Source organism: Symphalangus syndactylus, chromosome 22 (genome assembly GCF_028878055.3).
Source record: "Symphalangus syndactylus isolate Jambi chromosome 22, NHGRI_mSymSyn1-v2.1_pri, whole genome shotgun sequence".
In the NCBI taxonomy this organism is placed as follows: Eukaryota; Metazoa; Chordata; class Mammalia; order Primates; family Hylobatidae; genus Symphalangus; species Symphalangus syndactylus.
Genome location: NC_072444.2, coordinates 75386181 through 75404089, shown reverse-complemented (window position 1 = coordinate 75404089; position 17909 = coordinate 75386181). Strand labels below are relative to the sequence as shown.

General features: G+C 63.1%; 1 protein-coding gene across 15 annotated transcripts in view; it reads right to left on the bottom strand.

The window, feature by feature from the left end:
- MICALL2 (MICAL like 2) overlaps positions 1 to 17909 on the bottom strand; it is a 32475-nt gene that overhangs the window by 4455 nt on the left and 10111 nt on the right. For 2 of the 15 annotated variants that reach the window (XM_055262632.2, XM_055262636.2), the window contains 15 exons: positions 16465 to 16606; positions 15386 to 15576; positions 14442 to 14557; positions 12437 to 13213; positions 10039 to 10331; positions 8412 to 8505; positions 7746 to 7906; positions 6237 to 6392; positions 5709 to 5773; positions 5517 to 5640; positions 5310 to 5400; positions 4617 to 4690; positions 3785 to 3899; positions 2043 to 2084; positions 1424 to 1655 (listed from right to left, as the gene is read on the bottom strand). In XM_055262632.2, coding sequence (XP_055118607.1) covers positions 1448 to 1655; positions 2043 to 2084; positions 3785 to 3899; positions 4617 to 4690; positions 5310 to 5400; positions 5517 to 5640; positions 5709 to 5773; positions 6237 to 6392; positions 7746 to 7906; positions 8412 to 8505; positions 10039 to 10331; positions 12437 to 13213; positions 14442 to 14557; positions 15386 to 15576; positions 16465 to 16606 — 2649 coding nt within the window. In that variant the 3' untranslated portion in view covers positions 1424 to 1447. The other 13 variants (XM_055262634.2, XM_055262635.2, XM_055262633.2 and 10 more) reach the window with 13 other exon arrangements.

Sequence of the window (17909 nt, the reverse complement as noted above, 5' to 3'; positions counted from 1 at the left end):
CCGCCTGACCCCGGCCCGGCCCCGCCCCGCCTGACCCCGGCCCCTCCCCACCCTGCCCCACCGCACATCTTCAAGCTCCCAGATCATTGCCTATGCTGTTCCTGCAATGGGACACACCCTGCCCATCCACCGAGGGACCCCTACTCCTCAATACGCAGGTGAGAACCCCCTGCAGAAGCCTCCTGGAGGCTCCAGGGTCCCGCTGCTGCCAGCCACTGCCTCCCAGTCCTCGGAGGGCACAGGGAGTTTCCACCAACACACTCAGTCCCAGTGGCCTGACTCCAAGAGAGACCTCAGGGCCAGGCAGAGCACAGCCCCGTTCCCCACCCACTGCTCTGTGCAGGTGACCCACTGGCCTCACCTGGGGGGGCCCCTTTCCCTCCACGGGGGCCCCGAGTGGCTGGCGGGAGCAGGGGGTACAGAGGGAGGCAGCAGGGGTCTCACTGTCAGCAGAGGGCAAGAGAGCACCTCAGTGCTCCTCTACCCTCATCACTGCCCGAGGCACACCGGCGGGCCCCTCCAATCCTCACACAGCCCCCAGGCAGCCCATGTCACCAAAGGCTCAGAGAGGGCAGTGCCCTAGCCCGAGGCCAAACAGCTGCCAGGAGCAGAGCTGTGACTGCAGAGGCTGTGCTCCATCCGTGCACCCCAGCCCACCCTCCCTTCAATGCCCCACACCCAGCTCATGTTCCAGGAGTCTGAGACCCTTGAAGGCACAGTGAAGGCCACGGAACGCCGGAGGTCTGCCCAGCACAAGCTCCCCAGGGCCCACGCGCACACGGGAGGGGCTCCAGGCTCTTGAACCTGCTCTGGCCGTGCTGGGACCCGTGGGGTCCCGACCCCACCAGCCACCAGGTGGAGAGCACTGGTGCTTTGCCATGGCTGAGGGTTCCCCAGGACCGCTGCAGAGGCTCCCACAGCAGCTGAAACAGCGCAGCGACAAGCAGCTGAGGCCACCCCTCTCCGCACAGATGGGGAGACTGAGGCTTACGGGGACGCTGCACTTCTGACTGAGTGCCCCTCCCACGACATCCACTCTCAGTGGGAGTCAGAAAGGATGGGGCACCCCATGTCCTGTCCTGGCCACCAGGAAGTCTCCCTGACCAGGGACCACCGCTCACAATCCCCCATCCCAGGCCCCAGTCCTGGGAGAACAAGGTCACAGCTCTCAGGCCACCGATACATGGCAACCCAGCACCCAAGAGTTCCCAGTCTCCAGCCTCCTCTGAGGCTCCCACCAGCCCATCTGTGCCAGGAAGCTATGAAAGGGCCCACCTTCGAGGGCCAGGCCCTGAGAGGGTCGGCTCCTGCCCGAGGCCACGGAGCACGTTCGTGCTGCAGGCAGAGCTGGGAGGCAGGCGAGAACCCAGGCAGGTGCGGGGCCGCCCAGCGGCACCGAGGCAAACACGGGGACACGTAGGAGGCCGGGGCCGTGTGGTCGGTTTCTTTATTGAGGCCACAGACGGTAGCACAGGTCCCTGCTGTCCACATGCCCCTTGTAGGGACAGGAGGCCTTTCCTGAGTCCAAGTCCGGATGCCGGGTCCGGGCCGAGTCCACGGTCCCATTGGCTACTACTGGAAGGGGCTGCTTTTGCTTTTGCTTTTTGGTGACCAGATCTTGGACAAGCGGAACTTGGACTTCTTCCTCTGGAGGCCTAGGGGACAGGTGGACAGTGAGGCTGCGCTCATTGCCGCAGCCACATGGCCATGGCCCACACAAGTCCCCCTGCCAGAAACATCCTTCCCTTCCACCGGCCACAGTCCGCCCTGGGCCTCCGAGCCTGCAGGAAGCCCTGTGCCCTCCCACGTGAGAACCCGCCCCGACTGGGCGCCCCGGAAGGCTGGTCCCCACCATGACCACATGGTCACCAGCTGCCCCTGGCTCTCTTAGTGATGGGAGGGAGCTCTCACCCTCAGGGTGAACCTGCCTGTCCTGTCACCAAGGCTAAGGGGGGGCCCGACACCCGGGCCCCCACCCCCAGCTGGAGGCCCAGCCCACCCAGCCAGCCCAGCCCCCAGCATCCCTGGCCCAGTCACCCAGCTTCTCAATCATGTCCCGCAGCATCTGGTCCTCCTCTTGTTCCCTGAAACAGGACCAGGTGGCCGTGAGCGATAACGGCAATGGCAACGTGCCCTGGAGGGGCCCCCGGACAGTCTCCAGCAGTGGCACTCCAGCCCTGAGCCCTGCCTGGACCCATGTCACCTGCCCCTTCCTGCTGACAGGCCACACCTCGGGACCCTGCTCCCACCAATGCCAGGTCCCTGCCCTCTCCAGAGCCAGACCCTCAGCAGTGACAAGGTACAGGAGGGCCTGGGCTGACCACACAGGTGACCTGGGACAGGAGGGCCTGGGCTGACCTGGTGACCTGGGACAGGAGGGCCCTGGGCCGGCCACACCAGTCACCTGGACAGGAGGGCCCTGGGCTGGCCACACCAGTGACCTGGACAGGAGGGCCTGGGCCGACCACACAGGTGACCTGGGACAGGAGGGCCTGGGCTGACCTGGTGACCTGGGACAGGAGGGCCCTGAGCCGGCCACACCAGTCACCTGGACAGGAGGGCCCTGGGCTGGCCACACCAGTGGCCTGGGACAGGAGGGCCTGGGCCAACCCATGCTAACGCCCCTTCACACTCCCAGAGGGTCTCATAGAGGTGGACTTCAGGTGCCGACCCAGCATGCCATGTGCTGGACCCCTCATGAGATGAGACAGGAAAGCCGTCGGGGACAGTCACACAGTCTGTGCGGGAGCCAGGAGACGCACGTGGCCTTGGAACTTCAAGTTAAAAACTAAGACTTTGGCCGGGCGCGGTGGCTCACGCCTGTAATCCCAGCTCTTTGGGAGGCTGAGGCGGGTGGATCACGAGGTCAGGAGATTGAGACCATCCTAGCTAACACGGTGAAACCCCGTCTCTACTAAAAATACAAAAAAATTAGCCGGGTGTGGTGGCGGGCGCCTGTAGTCCCAGCTACTCCAGAGGCTGAGGCAGGAAAATGGCGTGAACCTGGGAGGCGGAGCTTGCAGTGAGCGGAGATCGTGCCACTGCACTCCAGCCTGGGCGACAGAGCGAGACTCCGTCTCAAAAAAAAAAAATACAAAAAAACAAACAACAACAACAAAAAAACTAAGACTTTATGGCCGGTTACGGTGGCTCATGCCTGTAATCCCAGCACTTTGGGAGGCCAAGGCAGGCAGATCACCTAAGGTCAGGAGTTCAAGACCAGCCTGGCCAACATGGTGAAACCCCATCTCTATCAAAAATAGAAAAAATTAGCCGGGCATGGTGGTGCGAGCCTGCTACTCAGGAGGCTGAGGCAGGAGAATCGCTTGAACTCGGCAGACAGAGGTTGCGGTGAGCCGAGATTGCACCACTACGCTCCAGCCTGGGCAACAGGAGCAAAACTCCGTCTCAAAAAAAAACAGCAAAACAAAAACAAAAAAATTAGCCGGGTGTGGTGGTATGCGCCTGTAATCCCAGCTACTCGAGAAGCTGAGGCAAGAGAATAATTTGAACCTGGAAGGTGGAGGTTGCAGTGAGCCAAGATCGCACCACTGCACTCCAGCCTAGGTGACAGAGCAAGACTCTGTCTCAAAAAAAAAAAAAAAAAAAAAAGACTTTAAAAAGTTCCCGATGGCCACATGTGGCCCCTGGCTACTGTGCCAGTCAGCACAGACAGTAACCACCTGGACAGAAAGTTCTACGGGGCTGGCTGACCCTGAGGGCCGGAAGCATGGACCAGGTGACCTGGCCCGGCTGGGAGGGGCCCCCGGCGCCTGCCCCTCACCGGAGCCGGTCCTCGTCCAACGAGTCCACGATGTCACTGCGGTCATTCACGGTGCTCACGTACCGCTCCAGCAGCTCCTGCTCCCGCCGCCGCTCCTGCAGTGACTTCAGAGCCTCTGTGGGGACGGCTCTGTCAGCAGAAGCCCCCCTCCGCCGCTGCCATGCCCCTCACAGGACACAATGTCCTCACCCCCCAAGCGCCAGGCTCCTCTTTTGGAGGAAGATGGGGTCTTGGGGGCATCTGGAGCAGAATGAATGAATGAGTGAATGAATGAATGAATGAATGAGTGAATGAGTGAGTGAATGAGTGAATGAAGGAAGGAATGGCCACGTCAGAGTCTATGCGCTGGGACCCTTCCCCGTCATCTCGCAGAAACACCACCTGCTGCAGAGATATGGACACTGAGGCTCAGGGTGTCGCTGTCCCTGCCGCACAGCAAGGAAAGGGCAGAGGCAGATGGCCAGGGCCTGTGCCCTCAGTCAGGGTACCTGGCATCACAAGACAAATGCCCATGGCTCACCCTGACTGTTGCTACACTAAATGCCTTATGCTCATTGATGTGTTTAATCCTCACAACAGCTGTGTGAGGTGGGTGCTACGAGCATCCTCACTTTGCAGGGGCTGAAACCCAAGCACAGCAAGGTTAAGTGCCTTGGCTGAGGACACACAGCCAGGAGGTGGGAGAGCTGAAACTCAAACATGGGCCCGCCTGGCTCCAGGGAAGGTCTCACCACCAGGATAGTCAGGTGGCCTCACAGAGCCGGCCCCCAGGCACCCTGGGCTCCGCGGTGTCCCTGGCTGGGGCCCCTTGGCTGGCGCGCGGGGGACGCACCGGGCTTGGTCATGAGCCTGCGTAGCTCGCCCTCGATGTCCAGCTGCTGCTCCTCCAGACGCTGGGCCTTGGACCTGCCGCACAGACACGCAGCTGAGGCCTGACTCTGCCGCCCCGTCACCCGCCTGGCCTGCCCAGCCCACAACGAGGTCCCGGACCTGCCGCACAGACACGCAGCTGAGGCCTGACTCTGCCGCCCCGTCACCCGCCTGGCCCGCCCAGACCGCCACGAGGTCCTGGACCTGCCACACAGACACGTGTCTGAGGCCTGACTCTGCCGCCCCGTCACCCGCCTGGCCTGCCCAGCCCACAACGAGGTCCTGGACCTGCCGCACAGACACGCATCTGAGGCCTGACTCTGCCGCCCCGTCACCCGCCTGGCCCACCCAGACCGCCACGAGGTCCCAGACCTGCCACACAGACACGCGTCTGAGGCCTGACTGTGCGCTCCTGTCCCCCGCCTGGCCCACCCAGACCGCTACGAGGTCCTGGACCTGCCACACAGACACGCGTCTGAGGCCTGACTCTGCGCTCCTGTCCCCCGCCTGGCCTGCCCAGCCCACAGCGAGGTCCTGGACCTGCCGCACAGACACGCATCTGAGGCCTGACTCTGCCGCCCCGTCCCCCGCCTGGCCTGCCCAGCCCACAGCGAGGTCCTGGCCTTCGAGGAGGGGCCCATGGCTGGGCTCTCACTTGTACATCAGCTCTGACTCCTGTCTCAGCAGAAGCTGCTTCTCGTGAATGAGCCAGAACCAGTCCACCATGAGGCTATCCTCAGCGTCATCTGGGGAGAGGAGCCAGCTGGGGCAGGGGGGCCCGCCAGAGTTCACGGCCCCCAGCCCCAGGACTGAGGGTGTCTGTGGGAGTCGGGGTGGCCCAGGGCCAGGCCGAGGCGCTCACCTCCCTCGGCCGCCCGCAGTCGCTTCTCCAGCTCCACGCCACGGAGCTCCAGGGCGTCCAGCCGCCTCTCGATGTCCTGCAGCTGCCTCTGTATCTCCTCCGGGGAGAGGTAGTCGGGGCGCAGCTGGGAACGGAGAGGTGGTGAGGATGCCGGAGGGCTGGGCCCCTGCCCGGTTCCCCACCGCTACTCACCCTGACCGGGGAGGTCACCGTCTCGCCAGGCAGAGCAGGGACATTGGCCGGGAACAAGGGTCTCCCTGGAGAAGGGGCAGGATGAGCCTCTGGGGCCTCGGCCACCAGGCCCAACGTGACCAGGACACAGCTTGGAAGGGGCCTGACCTCAGCACAGCTGGCCCCAGCCCTGCCTCCCTAATGCCCCGCATGCCCACTGGGCTGCCCTGCCCCAGCCCCACAGACATGTGGCCTCCAGGCCCAGCCCCACCCTGCACCCTGCCCTCCTGCAGGTCAGCAACACCCCAGCCACCGCAGTCCCTCAAGCTGCCAGGAGCAGACATTCCATCATCATCAGGAGTTTGTGACAAGGTGCTCTGAGACAGCTACGGTCTCTGTTCATGAGGGAGGCCTGGGGCACGGGGCTGGGTCCTTTCCCTCCATTCCAGGTCCTTTGAGCTCCTATGCAAGCCCCAGCAGGCATCGCCTCCTCAGAGGAAGGATCCCTTCACCTACACCCCTAACGGCAACGGCGTCTCTAGGGCTGACCTGGTTTGCCCTGAAGGTGGGGTTTCTTCTCCTCCTCCTTCCAGCTCTGCCCTCGGGCTTCCTGGCCAGGGGGCTCCGGCCGAAGCCAGTTGTCAGAAACGTCGAGGCTGGCAGGGACGGCGAGTCTCCTGCGGCGGGATGGGGAGGGGGACCTGGCTGCCCCCAGGTGGGGAGACAGAGCCACGCTTCAGAGCAGGGCCACTGGGAGTCTGGGGTCTGTGCTGGCACAGCCAACAGCTCGCTGGGTAGCCCGGCCATCCCCGTGCCCTGGGCCTCCCGACTGGCACAGGGTTGGCATCACAAGCCCCATACCCACGTCCTGCCCAACCTGGCCATGTCTCCCCAGGGGGCTAACCCAGGGGGCTGCTGGCTGCTCAAGGTCACACAGGAAGTGGCACGAGAGCTAGATATGGATCCAGGGCAGCTGTGAGTGCTGGGAATACACACAGAGATGTGTGTGCATACACATGCATCACACACATGAACACGGGTGCACACATGGACACACATGCATCATATGCATGAACATAGATCCACACATGGATACATGCATCACACACATGAACACGGTTGCACACATGCACACACATGCATCACACATGAACACAGGTGTACATATGAACACATGCGTCACACGCACGAACACATGCACACACGGACACATGCATCACAAACGGTTGCACACATGCATCACACGCATGAACACGGTTGCATACACATGCATCACATGGATGTACACGGACACATGCATCACACATATGAACACAGATGTACACATGAATACATGCATCACACGCATTAACATGCACACACAGATACATGCATCACAAACGGTTGCACACATGCATCACACGCATGAACACGGTTGCATACACATGCACCACATGGATGTACACGAACACATGCATCACACACATGAACACGCACACACGGACACATGCATCACAAACGGTTGCACACACATGCATCACATGGATGTACACATGGACACATGCATCACACATGAACACACGTACACATGAACAGACACATCACATACATGGACACGCATGCACGTGCATCCCATACATGAACACATACACATGGACACATATCACATGCACACATGCATCACACACAAACACGGATGTACACATGGACACATGCATCACACATGAACATGGATACATGCATCACACACAAACACGGATGTACTTACGGACACATGCATCACACATGAACACATACACATGCATCACATGCATAAACACAGATGTGCACATGGACACATGCATCACGCATGAACACAGATACACAGGCATCACACACATGAACACAGATGTACACATGCATCACACACATGAATACACGTGCACACAAGCCTGCCCAGGACCACCAGCTTCTCTGGCTGACCAGAGGACCTCCCCGCACGCCCCAGGAGGTGGCACTACAGGTCCAGTCCTGGGACCCCCACACAAGGGGGAGGGCCAGCTAGGCACCCGGGGGCCCCAGGGTCCCCTCCAGCAGTACCTGGGAGGCTGGGTCCTGGGCTGGCTGGGCGCGGGGTCCTGTCAGGCCTCACGGGGGTCAGGGTGATGTGGACACTCCCAGCAAAGCTGCCTGAGACCTTCCGGGGGGCCTCCCCCCACCTCGGCTCTGCCAGGGCCCGTGGTTCCTTGGGCTTCAGAGTCCTGGGCAGAAGGCATGAGGTCAGAACCCAAACCACCAGCCCCAGGCCTGGCCCACCTGGAGGGGCTCCCAGGCCATATGCAGACCAGCCCGAGTGAGCAGGTGGCCTGCTGAGCAAATGCCACCTCCCAGCCCACCGACTACACCTGCTGGGACCCTCCTGCAAACACAGATGTGTCCACCGCTACCTGCTGTGGTGCAAACCAGACTCCAGGCGTGAGCTCCGGGCCCCACAGGACCCACACATGGGGAGACTGCACCCCAGCTGCAGGCATGGTGCGTGAACCCACACGGGTGCTGCCATGTCCAAGTGAGACACGCAGCAACGCTGCCCCCAAACCAGGGACAGCGGCCCCCATGTCCCTCAGGCAGGGGTGACTTGGCCTCTGCTACTCACAGGGAGGTGCGTCCATCCCTGGATAGGCGTGTCAATCGGTCGATTACATACTCACTGCATTAAGCACCTATGGTGTACCAGGCCCTGGGCCAGCCCCACCCATCCCTAACCTCTCAGCTGGGCTTTTCCTGTCCACGGGCTTCAGATTCGCTCTCCATCCTGCCGGCCCGTCCTCCTGGCCTTCCTGGGGGCTGGCGCTCCTGTCTGGGTGGGAGGCAAGGGGTCTGGGCGTGAGGCAGGAGTGCTGGGAATGGGGTGTCTGCAAGGATGGCTGTGCCTCCCCCTGCCATCTTCCCATAGCCACTCCACCCTCAGACACCCCCACAGCCAGCTGGCCAGTGGGCATGAGGAGCACCGGGCAGGGAGTCAGGGGAGGGGCTCCCAGCTAGGTCTCCCGTGCTGTGTGTCCCTGGGGGAAGGTCTCCCTGCCTCTGGGCCTCAACTTCCCCTTCTGCCGAATGGATGGGGACATGGCAAGGTGAGCCCCGTGGACTCTGATCCTCTGTCCACCTGTGCAAGGGGAACACCTGAGCCACAGCTGCCCGTCTGCAGGCTTTGTTGGCTCCTAGGTCCTGCAGGACCCAGGGCGTAGCTTTAACAATGAGAACTCAGCTGAAGGGAAGGATCTGGAAAAACCCTTTGCAGCCCAGCTTGTTCTCTGAGCCCAGCTTAATAAAGCCACGGGAACCTCTAGCTTTTTTCTAGGCACCCCCAGGTGGCAGGAATGGCCAGTTTCCTGCAGGGGGGCAGGGAGGGGGACTCGGCTGCCCCCACGTTGGGAGACAGAGCCGTGCATCAAAGCAGGGCCGCCGGGAGCCTGGGGTCTGTACTGGCACAGCTGACAGCTCACTGGGTAGCCTGGCCATCCCCGGGCCCTGGGCCTCCCAGCTGGCACAGGGTTGGCCTCACAAGCCCTACACCCACGTCCTGTCCAGCCGGGCCATGATCACCCAGGGGACTAACCCCTGGTGGGTGATGGCCAGGTGCCTAGAAAAAAGCTCGCTCCCTGTTCCCGAAAACACGTGAGGCCATAAAACAGGACCGTGTGGTCCAGGGAGCCCCCAGGAAGACCTCCCAGCCTGGGAGGCACCAGAGCCCTCAGGGCACAGGGCATCGTCACCAGAACACTACCTGGGGGGGATAGAGCACAGGGCACTGTCACCGGGACACCACCATGGGGGACAGGGCACAGGGTGCCATCACTGGGACACCAGCGGAGGGGATGGGGCATAGGGCACCGTCTCCGGGACACTGCTGGGAGGTACGGGGCACAGGGTCCCATCTCCAGTATGTGGCGACACAGAGTGCCACAGCAACAGTGCAACATCGTCAAACAAAGCAACAGGCAGGAAGCGCAAAACACCACGGAGAACAGGAGGCCCCGCAGACCACGGCCAAGCCAGGCCACTGCGAGCCACCGGGTGTCACTGCCAGACCGAGCTGAGTGGGACGCTGCAGGGCTGGGCTGCAGGCACCTGCAGGACGTGTGGGTGGGGTGGGCTGGGTGCCGGCAAACAGCATAGCCCTGAGAACGTTTGCAGGCACCGCACAGAGAGCGTGCCAGGACCCCAGGAGGCTGTGAGCAGGTGTCACGGAGGACAGAGACAAGACGAGACGAGATGGAGAGGAAGGCGGGCGGGGCTGACGGTGAAACCACACACACTGCAGAGAGCGGCCAGGGGAGAGTCCCAGAGCTGCGAGCCCCTGGGGCCTCCTGCCTCCCAGCCCCTTACTCACCCTGCGTTAAGGTGGTGCTTTTACCCTTTGCCGTTGGGGCCTCTGGCTTCGGCTTGGAGCCAGCACCCACCCTGCCGACCCCCGAGGATTCGGCCAAGCTCCTCCTGCCTGCTGGGGACAACGCGGATGCCTGAGAGGTGCTGCTCGTGCTCAGGGGGGCTGGCGATTCCATCCTCGAAGGGAGGCCAGGCGCCCGGGGAGACGTGGACTGTAACGGCTTGGCTAAGGGACTTGCTTGTGGTGCTTCAGTTTTGGGCTGAGAACTGGGAACAGGGGCAGTGGCTGGGGAGGGCCTATAAGTAAAAGCGCACGCATCAGGCACAGCTGGATCCAGGCACCCTCCCATCATCACCTGAGGCTGCCCCTCCGCCTCCCCAGCAGCTTGCTCCCAATGCCCAGCCTCCGGATGGAGTCCCACCATCACCCCAGGCCACCCTTCCGCCTCCCCCATCATTGCGCCAGGCCACCCCTCTGCCTCCCTGCAGCTTGCTCCCAATGCCCAGCCTCCGGACGGAGTCCCACCATCACCCCAGGCCACATTTCACCGCCCACCATCACCCCAGACCACCCTTCCGCCTCCCCCATCATTGCGCCAGGCCACCCCTCTGCCTCCCTGCAGCTTGCTCCCAATGCCCAGCCTCTGGCCGCAGGACGGACCACCCTGGTAAGGGACAGGCCACAGACACCTGTTTCTGGCATGAGCATATGCTGTGGCTGATTCTACTCTCCTGTGAAATCCAGTGTTGGCTGAGATTAAAGTATCCACCCCCTAAACACACCACACACCCAGGCTGGAGGCACCTGGGGCTTTGTCAGAGCCTGGGCCTGCCTGGGCTGCCAGGTTCAGTCCTATGTGACACAGTCTCTCCAGCCTGGCCAGACACACAGACACAGGGCCAGACACAGGCCTCCGTGCCTTCCTGCCTTCCCTCGGGCCCACGCCGGGAGTGAGGCTGCCAGAGCCTGAGGTGGGGGTACTAGGTGCCTCCCCAACCCCGAGCCAGTGCCTCCATGTCCCCACTCCCCTCGACAACCAGTTTCCCTCCCCTCTTTCCCTTTACACTAGGCTCAGGTGTGCCAGGCCGGCTTCCCCAGAGGAGCTGGGCTCCTCCCCAGCCACACACACCCCCCGCTCCACCCCCTACGAAGCACTCCCTGGAGCCGCTCCCCCCCCAGTCATCCTCAGTCCCTAGGATGCCCTGGACACCCCCAGTGCCAGGAGGAGCAGAGCGAACTCGCTCTTCTCCTGCCTGTGACCACCCCAGAGGCTCTGAGCACCCCCTGCTGACCATTGCGGGGGCAGGAGGCAGTTCTGAGCAGGGGACGCCTGCACCCCATGATACGGGGCAGCAAACAGCGTTGTCAGCCAGACTGCGACAAGCATCCTTACTCGCTAAGTGACTGTACTTGGTTGAATGGTGACCCCTAAAATTCACGTCCACTGGGAAGCTCAGAGTGTGACCTTATCTGTAAACCGTCTTGGCAGCTATGATCATGTTAAGATGCACTCACGCTGGGTTAGGGTGGACCCTAGTCCAACAACCACGTCCTTAGAGGAGACAGAAGAGGAGAAGACAGACAGAGAGAAGGCCACGTGGAAACGGAGGCAGAGACTGGAGGGAGGCGGCCACAAGCCAAGAACGCTCAGAGCCGCTGGGAGCTGGAAGAGACAAGGACAGGTCCACCCCTAGTGCCCTGCGAGGGGTGAGGCCCTTCCCACGCCTCAAGGTCGGACTTCTGGCCTGCGGAGCTGTGAGGGGGTGGATTTCTGCTGTGTAAGCCGCCCAGTGAGGGGGTCTTTGGAAACTGACGCAGCACCCCCCACTCTACCCGTCCACGTCATCTGCCCAGGGTCCAGGCACGGGCAGGCACGGGGCCCAGGCGTGGAAGGTCAGGGCCTGGCTGGACTCAGTCAGACAAGGTGATGCTCAGCCCGGCCAGTGTGGGTCCTGCTGGCAACCTGTCCCCGCATCCACTCAGACCAGCCAGTGTGGGTCCTACTCGCAATCTGTCCCCGCATCCACTCAGACCAGCCAGTGTGGGTCCTACTCGCAACCTGTCCCTGCATCCATGAAATGGGCGTAGGGCCCTTGGGTTCCGAGGGAGTGCGGCACAGTGGGCCCCGGAGTGGCAGTGCCACCACACCCATGACGCCCGAGCACATGCACACAGCAGCTTTTCCGTAAGGACCTGGCTCCCACCACCCCGAGCACAGGCACTGCCGCCCTGGCTCCTCCTCCCCATTCCCCAGAGGAGGAAACAGGTCGGGGGAAGTGCAGTCCCCAGGGCCACACAGCCAGGGAGGGGCAGCGCCCCCAACCCCTCTGGCCTCCGGGGGCCCCGCTGGCTGGTGCATAGAGGCCGCACCCTCAGGTCCCTCGGTCCCCACGCCACTCACCTGCCAGGCGCTGGAGCGCCAGCCTCTTCCAGCGCTGAGAGGGCCTGCTTGAGGAAGTTCCGAGCCTGCTCCTTGCTGCTGTCCTTGGATACAGCAAGTGATGGAGCGGGACCCCTGCCAGCAGGGCTGGTGCTGGGCGGCACCGCTGATGTTTGGAAAAACTTATTCCGGGCCTGCTGGGTCCTGGAGGCGGACAGGGTCCAGGCTGGGGGATCCACCGTGGCTGCAGCTGTGGAGCTCGAACTGAGTGTGGTTTGAGGAGCTGCCACTCGGGGGGCTCCCCCACCCTGGGGTGTGGCCAGGCGAGGGTCTGGGGCACTGGGGGGCACAGCGGGATGGGAAGCGGCCACTGCTGTGCACTGGGCAGCTGACGACCAGCCCATCGGGGAGCTATTGGTCACACGAGGGCGGACTTTCCCCTCCGTGGGAATGGGGGCCAGGCGGCTCTCAGAGGGCCTGGCTGGGCTCCTCATGTGGATGGACGCGGCGCTGGTGGCTGGAGGTTTGGGTGCAGCTGGCACGGAAGCCCTGGCAGGCGAGTTGCCCGCAGCAGGCTCCCAGGCCGACGGCCTGGCCTTGTTCGCCTCCTGGGCCTTCTGTGGGGAACAGGAGGTCCTGGAATCCACACCCGTGGCCCCTGGCTGTCGGGGGACCAGACCCGGCAACTTGGGGCTTGCAGAGGCGGCCGCCGGGAGGTGGCTGGTGCAGACGAAGGCGCCCGGCTCTCCTGTGGCCCTGTAGGCCCCCGAGTGCAGCGTGCAGGAGCACTGCTTACACCTGGGGGAGGAAAGGCACAGGAGCCCCAGCTCGGCACCACCCGCCCCGCCACACATTCACCACGTGCTCCTGAGAGCAGGCATGGCGGACTCCTGTGTCCACTCACGAGGTCGCTGATTCATTCAACAAACGCCTCTTCTCAGGGTCCTTAACCACTTGAGTCACAGACCCCACCAAAAACCTCATTTGGGGTGCAAACCCCAGAGGGTGCTCGTGCAGGTCAGCAGACACGCACCCACAGGCCACGCCAGGTCCCACCTCCGGGCCGACCCACCCTGGCCTCACAGCATGGGGGATGGAACTAGGGGGACCGGCCCACCCCAGCCTTGCAGAGCTGGGGACAGAAGTAGGGGGAACAGCGCTTGTTTCCTAGCAGCCCGCACCCGGGGTGCAGGGTGGCAGGGAGGGGCTGGGGATGGCCACTGAGTAAAACACCCCAGTGGGAAGGGCTAAGGCACAGGAGGGAGACTGAGCTGGTGTGTGTGTGGAAGGACAGTCAGGAGGGCATCTCGACGGGGGCACTGGGGGACACTGGGGCTTAGTGAGGGGCATCAGGCCCTGGGTGTCTGGGAACAGCAAAGCATCTTGGGCTATCAGCAACAGAGCGGGGGGTGGGGAAGAGGGTAAGGAGGAGGAGCAGTAGGGGGAGGAGAGTGAGGAGGAGAAGGCTGGGGAGGGGGAGGAGGGAGAAGAGCAGGAGGAGGGGGAGGAGGAAGAGGAGGAGGGGGAGGAAGAAGAGGAGGAGGGGGAGGAAGAAGAGGGGGAGGAGAGTGAAAAGGGGAGAAGGAGGAGGGTGAGGACAGGGAGGGGGGAGAGGAGGGTGAGGAGGAGGGAGAGGAAGGAGAGAAGGGAGAGGAAGAGGGGGAGAGGAGGGTAAGGAGGAGGGAAAGAAGGGAGAGGAGGAAGAGGAGGGGGAGGATGGAGAGGAGGAGGAAGAGAGGATGGGAAGGAGGAGGAGGAGGAAAGTGAGAGGGAGAAGAGGGAGAAGGGGAGGAGAGGGGAAGGGGGGAGGAGGGAGGAGGGGGGAAGGGGAAGGAGGGGAGATGGGGAGGGGGAGGGGAAGGGGGAGGAGGGGAGAGGGTAGATGGAGGAGGGGGGGAGGAGGAGGAGGAGGAGTTGGAGGTGAAGGAGGAGGAGGAGGAGGAGGCCGGGTGGGAGGGGATGGGAGCTGTGGGAGGGGAGGGGAGGGGGGGGCACACTCAGGTGTGCGGGCAGAGGGCAGCCCCACCTGAAGCAGCTCCGGTGGTAGAGCCTCCCGTCGGCCAGGTGCCGCTGTACCAGGTGCACGTGCTTGCCGCAGACCCCGCAGGTGCTGCTGACCAAGCTGCCCGCCAACGCCTGGTCCTGGGGAAGATGCCAGCACCTCTCTGAGTGGCCGTCCACCCAGCCCTCCCTCCTGGCGGCAGCCCACAGGTGGCCGGAAGAGCCCATCTTACAGATGGAGAACTGGCAGGGAGAGGAGCCGCCAGCAGGGCTGCGGTCGGGGTCACACCCGGGCAAGCGGCAGCCCCAGTCCAGGGCCTCTAGCCCAGCCCTGGGGAAGGAGCTGGGGCCCGATGCTAGTGGTCCTTCGGTGGGGCTGGGGGCCAGGGGACAGATTCCAGGCCTCCTGCCCCATCTAGGGGCACGGATCCCATCCAATTCCCACCATCCCGGGAGCCTGGAGTGGCAGTCCAGGCATAGCAGGGGCTGCCAACCACCAGCTATTCGCCCACCGCCTTCCACCCCAACTCCGCTTCTGAGAAATGGGAGTGCCTGGGTTCACTCTGCAGAGCCGGCCTTGGGTACAGGGCATAGCCCAGCAACCCTTCTCTCCCTGGGAGGGAGGTGTCCTGGGCCCATCTAGGTTCAAGCTCTGTCCCACCTTTGTGCCCTCCCTGGGACTCAGTTTACTCATCTGTACAAAGTGGGATCACAACCCCTGGCTTGATGGAGCCCTGGAGAGCCGGTCCCGGTGGCTCTTGCTAAGGCTGAGCCCTGGACTGCAGGAGCCACATCCCCCTCCGGGTCCCATGGCTTAGGGGCCGCACCCCCCTCTGGGTCCTGTAGCTTAGAGGCCACACCCCTCTCTGGGTCCTGTGGTTTAAGGGCTGCACGTAGTCCCACAAGCCCCTTCTGCACCCGCCGGTGGAAAACCCAGGGAACCAGGCGGAGGGTGGGCTGGGAGCTTACAGTCTTGGGGGGCGGGCCCTCTGCACCCTCATTCCTCCTCTGGACCACAGGGTTTGTCTGGGCTGGAGATAATGGAGGCTTCCGGGCTGGGGTGGGCGAGGGCAGCTTGGCCGCCTGGACTGGAGCCTTCTTCCCTGACGGCTCCTCCTCAGAGTCCTCCGAGGCCCTCTTCACGCCTGCCATGCCCCCAACTGGAGGAAACAAGCAGGGATCGGGAGGGTCCCAGGCCTGGCTCTGAAGGGGTCTGAGGGGACGGGAGGGTCCCAGGCCTGGCTCTGAAGGGGTCTGAGGGGTCGGGAGGGTCCCAGGCCTGGCTCTGAAAGGGTCTAGAGGGTCTAGGTCCCTCCAGGGGTCCCAGTGCCCAGCACAGGCCTTGGTGCCCGGGGGGGACCTGGGGGCCCAGGGCTGGGGAGAGGTAGCCCTGAGGGCACTTTTTCTGGCACAGCCCCGGGTCGGTCCCCACTCCTTCCCTCCCCACTCAGAGCCCCAGCTGGGTCAGGGAAAAGGGACTTTTCTGTTTCTCCAGCAGGCAGGGCAGGCCCTGTGCCCGGAATGGTTCCGGGGATTTCTAAACCCTAGAAGAGGAATGTGGGGGTGGGGGGTGGGGAGCTGAGCTCTACACACACAAAGGCCGGGCCTGTCCCTCCCCTGCCCAGTTCTATCCGGGGGCCCCACCCTGCCAGCCCAGCCTGGCTTCCATAGGGTCCAAAATCAGGACAGATGAAGGCAGGCCCAGGAGCTGCCCCTGGTTGGCCAAGCCACCCCAGTGGGCACAGAAGCTCAGGGGTCCAGATGGGCAAACTGAGGCCCAGTGAGGGGCAGGGCAGCAGGACGAGGGCCCCGGTCCCTCTTGGTGAAGACACAGCCTGGGGCTTTGCACAGGGCTGGGGTTAGAGGTGGGGGGCGCCCAGCAAGGCCTCTTGCTGCTTTACAGCCAGTGCACAGCCCCAGTGCCCATGCCAGGGGCCATTCTTGGGGGGGGGCTGGGCATGGACCCCAAAAAGTCCATGGGCCTGGGAGCCGGGCCAGGGGTGGGGGGCCTGGTCCTGCCTGGCTCGGCGGGTGCAGCAGGGACTCACTGGGGGAGCGGCCGTGGAAGTAGTTGTAATACTGGGACACATAGGTCAGGATGCTCAGCCGGTCGGGCACCTTCAGGGCCACCATGTCCTCGGCATCCAGCAAGGCTGGGATGCCCAGGTGCTCCTCCGCCACGCGGAAGGCCTGCGGGAGGTGGGAGGGGGTCAGCGGGGCAGCTGGGAGCTCCCTCCTCCTCCTCCAGGCCCCAGCTCACCTCGACTCAAAGACACAGTCTTGGAGCCCAAAGAGGCGTGGGTTCGAGGCCGGAGCTGGGCCCTGCTCGCGTGGCCTCCCAGCCTCAGCTTACCCATCATTGCAGTGGGGATCACGGTCCCATCCGCACAGGACTGAGGTCGCCAGGCCGGTGGGCGCTCAAGGCCCTGCCCAGGTGAAACCTCAGGGGATCCTGCCCCTCACTGGGAGAATCCCGGGCCCCACCCAACCCAGACTTATGCGGTCTTGAAACAGCTCCCTCCAGAGGCAGGGCTGACATTGCCGAGCCCTCCCCCAGGGCCAGAAGGGACACAAAGGTCGCCATGTCAGTGCTCCCAGGCAACAGGTGGGGGCCACTAGAGGCTGAGACAGGGACACGATAGCCCACGCTGTTCAGCCCAGCAGCCGCTGGCCAGGCATGGCTGTGAGCATGGGAAGTGTGGCCGGCACACTTGAGGAACTGGGCTTATTTATTTATTTCTTTTTATTTATTATTTTTTTTTGGAGACAGAGTCTTACTCTGTCGTCCAGGCTGGAGCGCAGCCTCAGCTCACTGCAACCTCCACCTTCCGGATTCAAGCAATCCTCCTGCCTCAGCCTCCTGAATAGCTATGATTACAGGTGCACACCACCACGCCCTGCTAATTTTTGTATTTTTAGTAGAGACGAGGTTTCACCGTGAACTTGTAATTTTAGTTCATTTTAATTAAGTTAAAGCTTAAATTCAAATTGTCCCTGTGCTGAGCAGGGCAGTGCCGGCCGGGCAGGTATGACTGTGTCTTCAGTGCTGACCGCTGTCCCCGCTGAAGGCCAGCTCCGGGGCAGGGACATGGCCAGGGCCTGCCTGGCACAGCACAAGACACGCCTGCAGGCGCGTAGTGAGTCTGCCGGTGCCTCTGCCCACGAGGGAGCGTGGAGCTTATTCTGCAGCAGGGAAACTGAGGCTGCACACAGGGAAGGGCCTGGAAGCTGGGGCGGGCAGGGCAGGACTGGAATCCTGGCAGGGCCGGAAGGCAGGTCCCATGTGGTGGGAGTGGCAGCTGGCCCACTGGGACCCATCCATGGCCCCTCACAGCCACCCCCAGGCCCTTGCTCTGCCTGGGGCAGACTGGGCTGAGCCCCCCGCAGTGAAGTAGGGTCCTCAGCCACCTCCTGCCACCTTGCTCCCCAACTGAGGAAAAGAGGGGACCAGTATGCCCTGGGCTCCAAGATAAGAGGCTATTTCTAGAACTCT